The following is a 6,000-nucleotide window of genomic DNA, read 5'->3' as shown; positions in this document are numbered from 1 at the left end:
AAATATACGCTTATTGCGATTTTTTTTTTACTAAAGACATGTGGCTGAATACATTTTGGTCTAAATGTTTGACTAAAATTTAGTTTATTCGATATTTTTTACTTTTTGTTATAAGAAAAATCTTTTTTTTTCAAAATTTACGGTCTTTTTACGTTTATATTGCAAAAAATAAAAATCGCAATTTACTACATTCCTGTATTCTTTCACAAAACCACAGTAAAGCTCTTACAACTGTACATGTTTCTGTTTATGTCACTGCAATACACATTGAGTGAAATTTATCAAAACTGGAGCAGCCAGAATCTGCAGTAGTGGTTTAAAACAGATGTCCCCCATAAAAAAAAAATATTAAAAGCCAGCAGCTACAAATACTGCAGCTGCTGACTTTTAATAATCGGCACACTTACCTGTTCTGGAGTCCAGCGCCGTCCGCAGCAGAGGACGAGCGATCGTATTCACAATGCATCAGGCCAGCTGCTCAGCATGGGACCCAGAAGCAAGTGGAGATCACTTCAGCAATTTCCAGCTTCCAGCGGCATCGGCCAGGTAAGTCATATACATAGTAACACAAGTCTAAGCTGGACCAATGTAACTATGCACAACATGTCTGGAACTATTCTTTACATAGAAAACTTTTCTTCTTTGGGAGAGGGAAGATCAAAAAAAAAAAAAAAGGATGTTACCTGATAAACACATAATCACAAGTCTTTCAAAGTCCTGTAAAAAATACACTACTGGTATCCATTTCCCTGCAATCCTTTTTTATGCCACCGAAATTAATATATATATATATATATATATACACACACACACACACACATACACACACACACACACACACACACACATACATATATATATATATATATATATATATATATATATATATATATATATATTTATTACACATACTTTTTATATATATATATATATATATATATATATATATATATATATATATATATATATTGCGTGCAGATTTCCAGCTGTGTAATCCACAAGACTTTCACTGTATTTTTAATAAATAGTGAACAGCAACCCAGTATGGTTTTACTGGCTTTGATCAATAAATCACCTGGCTTATCATTCTTTTACATGTATTTTGAAGGGATACCCAAAAATTGAGTGATATGAACAGGAGCATGGCAGGTGCCTCCACATATCCACAGATAACTCTATAGGCAAGCATGGTGTGACATACTTTATCTTGAGGTCCAACAATCTGGTAAGCATTTTTAGTGGTGGAGAATGCATCACGGAGGAGTCTTACTCCTTCCGTTGAAGCAAAGGATAATAGATTGGAGGACTTTGCTATTTATTTTTTCACCTTTTCGTTCCTCTGGACTTTTATTCACAGGAATTCTGGTGAAAATTACCGGTAGTTAGAAGCACAACCATTTTTTTTTTTTCTTTAAAAAAAAAGTTAGCGCTCCTTGTTTCAGAGACTATACCCACATCAAAAATGTAATATTAAAAAAAAAAAACACACACACATTGAAAAACTATACATTTAACTGGATTTAAACATACACATTACAGTAATTGGATAGATACATCAGGGAAGAATAGGTAGCAAAAGAGTTTTGTAGCTCCTGAGCTTTATTAACTCATTGCCCCAGATAATAGACAATAGCAAGATGCATTAGTGATTTCAATTTACAGATTTATACTTGAGCAGAATATTGGAAATCGAACCTCCAACATGGGAATAATTAAAAGGGAAATACAGCATAGTTTCACTGTGCACATAAATTGCATTATTTATGCAATGTGTTTCTTAATGTAAATTTTGATGCAGTGTTCACATGCCTGCACTTTTTCTTCTGTATTAAATCTGAAGTTCATAGATTATCTCATCATGCGACTACAGCATGCAGACCCTTCAACTAAAGAAGTATGAAGTCAGATGAATCTGCGTCGGTCAAACAGAAGCAGGTGTAAGTTTAAATAAAAACTGGCTAAAATCCTTGCAATATATTGACCAGCCGTTGTTGTCTACTGAAAATTTTAGTAACCTGGCTCTCACACTGAGCTTTTTCCTTTAAAAGTGGTAGCAAAGCCACCCTTCTCTTCACTTACAACCATGCTTACCTGTAGGTACAAGGAATATCTCCTAAAACGTACACTGTTTAGGAGATATTCACATCAGCAATAGCGGAAGACGTCACCCGCGCATGCGCAGTGATGCTCTGCATTCAGGTCACGCAGTATGCCGTTGAATGCAGAGCGTCACGCTGCGGCAAGGGCACGTGTGGGAGTATGGTCATCGTGGCCCCAGCCATTCAAACAGCTGGAGCCCATGAACCCAGAAGAAATAGTGAAGATGAAAGCACCAGGCTCCTCACCACATACTAGCACATTATGGCTTAGACCTGCAGGAGACCCTTTTTTTTGGCTGTTTACTAGCGCTCTAATACTGTGAGTCACAGATCTGGAATACTTATGCAAATAAGACTTTATGACTTTTCTCTGACTTTTGTGATTTGCATAGAAGCCAGGTGGTCAACACAAAAGTCAAGCATTTAGCACCTTTCAGCAATGGCTGACTCCATATTTCCCACATAACAAGGTTACTTTAAAATGTAACCCTTCCAACTTAACCTGAATACTAAAGATTTGTACACACTGGCTGAAAATCGGAGGGTGCAGCAAGAACTGTCCACTTTCAGCCCATGTGTACAGCCGTCTGTGCTAAAAAAGCTGTGGGGGGGGGGGGGGGGGGGAGGAGGAGAGCAGTCTGAAAAGGCACAGCGGGGGGAGATTGCTGCATGAACATCTTTTTTATCGTTCAGTCTGAGGTTGGAAGGGAAAAAAAAAAAACTCCTGGTGTGTACTAGGCTTTAGACTTACCCTGACATTTATGCGCCTAAACCTATCCGCCAACACTGACCTTGTCATACACTGTAACTATCAGTATCAAAATCTCCCTCTTCTCCCATATCTTGTAGATAAAAGTCACAGATGCTTTAATAAATATTGTCTTTTATTACTGTTATCTTATCACTTAGATAAGGACCAGATTGCATTCCAGGAGTCATTCACAAAAACTCAAGCAACTCCTAAAGGGCCACAAATGTTTTCTTACAACTGGTGTGCAATCTCAAAACTATCTGGAGCTCATACATACTGGTGTTTAGTTCACTAATGCCATCGTAATGTCTGCTGTCTCTACTTGTTCAGACTTAAAAAAAAATCATGTCCACATTAAAATTGGGTACAAGTTTTGAACTTATTTCTTCTTGCCAGCTTTCCCAGCCAGATCTAGGCCATTTATGTATTTCCGAGGAATCTTAAAATGTTCTGTTAAGAAAAAAAAAAAAAGATATACAATTTCCTTGTAAAGCTCACAACCGTTCAATTGGTTAAGATACAGCATATCGATAAAATTGACAAGACAATGGTGGAAAGGTGAGGCTCACCCCGAAAAAAAAAAAGGATATGGAAGATCCCCCGATGGGGTTTTTAGACACAGTTGATTCTAATTTTTATACAATAAATCTTATTATTATACACCTTTGCAATTTTTGAACTCAGCTGCCTAAAAACCCCATTGGGGGATCTTCCCATATCCAAGATATCAGCCTTCCAATATCTTTTTAACTTTAAAATACAGTATATGCATACGAAAGGACAATACTTTGTACATACCAACTAATTTATAAATGAAGGGCTGCAGGGTAGCTACCAGGGGTGTTGAAAAGAAATTGGCGAATCGATGCATCACGATTCAGCATTTCTCCATTTGGCAACGATGCACAGATCAGCTGAATTGCGATGTGTGCTGACGTCATTGTGGCTCCTCCCCCTTCTCACATTCATCTTAAAGGCTGTGAGGAGCCACGCTGTGTGCACAGGTTGACGGAGTTATAGAGGGCTAGGGGTGAAGGGCGGATCGGCCTGTCCGTGCTGGCGCTGCTGCTGATGAGAGTGGTGGCGGCCGTGCTTGTGGAGCAGGGAGCTCTGAAAAGCAAAGCCATCAGTACATTGGTCCTGGGAAGGGTTCAGGGCGGCCACGGCGTTCCCAACCTGAGGTGTGATGGTGGAGGACGACTAGGCCGAGCTGGAGGAGAGCCTGGAGAGTGGCAAAGCCGGATGAGGAGGTCACAGGGAGGACACTGAGGGGACTGGACATAGAAAGGGAGGTGCCAGACTGTCCTGTCCAAGCTGACCTATACCCCACCTCACCAGCAACCTGTTCCAGCTGCCACCCCCCCTGCTTATTACCATAGCGCTCCCCTGCCCAATGTCACCATGAACCAATTCCTATCCTTGTCGACCAGCATCCACACAGTCCTATATGACAATAAAACAAAAAATGGTGTGCAGTGCTTTGTTGGTGATAAATGTACAAGAGAGTCTTAAAGTGGATGTAAACCCAATTCATGAAATTTGAGCTAGGCACATATATCTGCAGTATTTTGTTATCTCTCTTCAAAAAGCTATGTCCCGTAGCTCTCTGCTGAACCGTTCCTCTGTTATCAGCCTGATAACTCCTGACAAATTCTCAGACACATCAGATAAAAGCAGCCTGACATTTCTGTCAGGGGAGGTTGCTAAAATAGATTAGCAGAGAGCTGGCCCTGTTACAAAACACCTCTGAGAGTCTGTCTAGGAGGAGAGGGGGTGTGTGCCTTTCCTCCAACCAGCAATTTTAGCTATCCTAGCTGTATGTCCTGACATCACATTCTGTGTTAAACGGGAAGAGAAAATTTCCTACCATGATCTGAACTTTCTAAACAGTATATAAATGTGAAGACAGCAGATATACATGTAAAACCTATGTAGGGAGATTTGGTTCATCCCTGTGTATAATCTGAGGCTGTTCAATTCACTGGGTAGTGAACAAATTTAGTGCTGAATAATATATAAGTCTGTGACACGATTGAAAGAAATCTTCTGTGTATTCAAAGTAATTCCAGTGCTGATTGTGCTGTTTTCAAACTATTTCTGTTTTTTGGTGAGTGGTTTGAACACAGCACACTCAGCACTGGAATTACTTTGAATACGTAGAATATTTTTTTTTCAATCATGTCATGGATTTATATATATTTCACGACTATATTTGTTCACTACTTAATAAGACTCTCTTGTACATTTATGACTGCAAAGCACTGCACAGCATTTTTTATTTTATTGTCAATTAAAGGTTGTATATTCACTGTGTGCTAGCTACGAACTATACATACAGTGCCCATTTTTTTGTTTTTAATGCAGATATGGCAGCATGTTCCCCAGCTGGCTGTCAAACTGCCTGATGTTCTCCACAACCTGTTCCTTCCACCTCAGTTTCCACTGTCACTCGCCCCAACCCCCCCTTTTATAGGTCTCAAACTGCTCCCACTAACCCTAGATCACCCAAATTCCACAGACGGACAAGGCTCACAGCCCATGCCTCTTCCACCTTCCCATTCAAAACAATGCCACCGCATAGCCACCACCCTCAACCACCCCACCTATATTCACAGTCTCCTAGTCCCAACCCATGCAGCCCTGAACAATCTAAGGTCCCATCCATTCTTATCTCTGGACCCCTCCATCCTTTAGTTCCTATCAACCCCCCCCCCCCCCGATTCTTCCATCAAATTAAATTACTGGAGTCTTCCATTCCTATCCCGGGATTCTTCCATCCACTCTCTTATTCATGGATTTCTCCTTCCCTATCCCCAGACTCTTCCAGTCTCTATCCATTGATTTCACCATTTTTCAATTGTCATCCCTTGACCCCTCCATCCTTCAGTTCTATCCCTTGACTCTTCCATCCTTTAGTTCCTATCTCCAGATTCCTCCATCCTTCCTTTCCTATTCATGGATTCCTCCTTCCCTATCCCCAGACTCCTCCATCCTTCCTTTGATTCATTCATCCTTCAGTTCTTCTGACTGCTTGAATTTGTTGATGAAATCCATGGGCAGTAATTGTGATGCATCGCGGAATCCAATTGAATCGTTGACATGATAATCATAATCGAATCATGAGACCACTGAAGACGTGCACCTCTAGTA

At 40.3% G+C, this 6,000-nt stretch overlaps 1 protein-coding gene across 2 annotated transcripts in view; it reads right to left on the bottom strand.

Annotated features, from left to right (window-relative positions):
• Positions 1–1,492: 1,492 nt before the first annotated feature.
• Positions 1,493–6,000, bottom strand: part of EIF2D (eukaryotic translation initiation factor 2D) — a 96,080-nt gene continuing 91,572 nt past the window's right edge. For both annotated transcript variants that reach the window (XM_040337529.1, XM_040337527.1), the window contains one exon: positions 1,493–3,300. In XM_040337529.1, the coding sequence (XP_040193463.1) occupies positions 3,230–3,300 (71 nt within the window). In that variant the 3' untranslated portion in view covers positions 1,493–3,229. The remainder of the gene's footprint in view (positions 3,301–6,000) is intronic.

The sequence above is a fragment of the Rana temporaria genome, chromosome 2 (assembly GCF_905171775.1).
Source record: "Rana temporaria chromosome 2, aRanTem1.1, whole genome shotgun sequence".
Classification (NCBI taxonomy): domain Eukaryota; kingdom Metazoa; phylum Chordata; class Amphibia; order Anura; family Ranidae; genus Rana; species Rana temporaria.
This window is presented reverse-complemented; position numbering and strand designations above follow the sequence as displayed.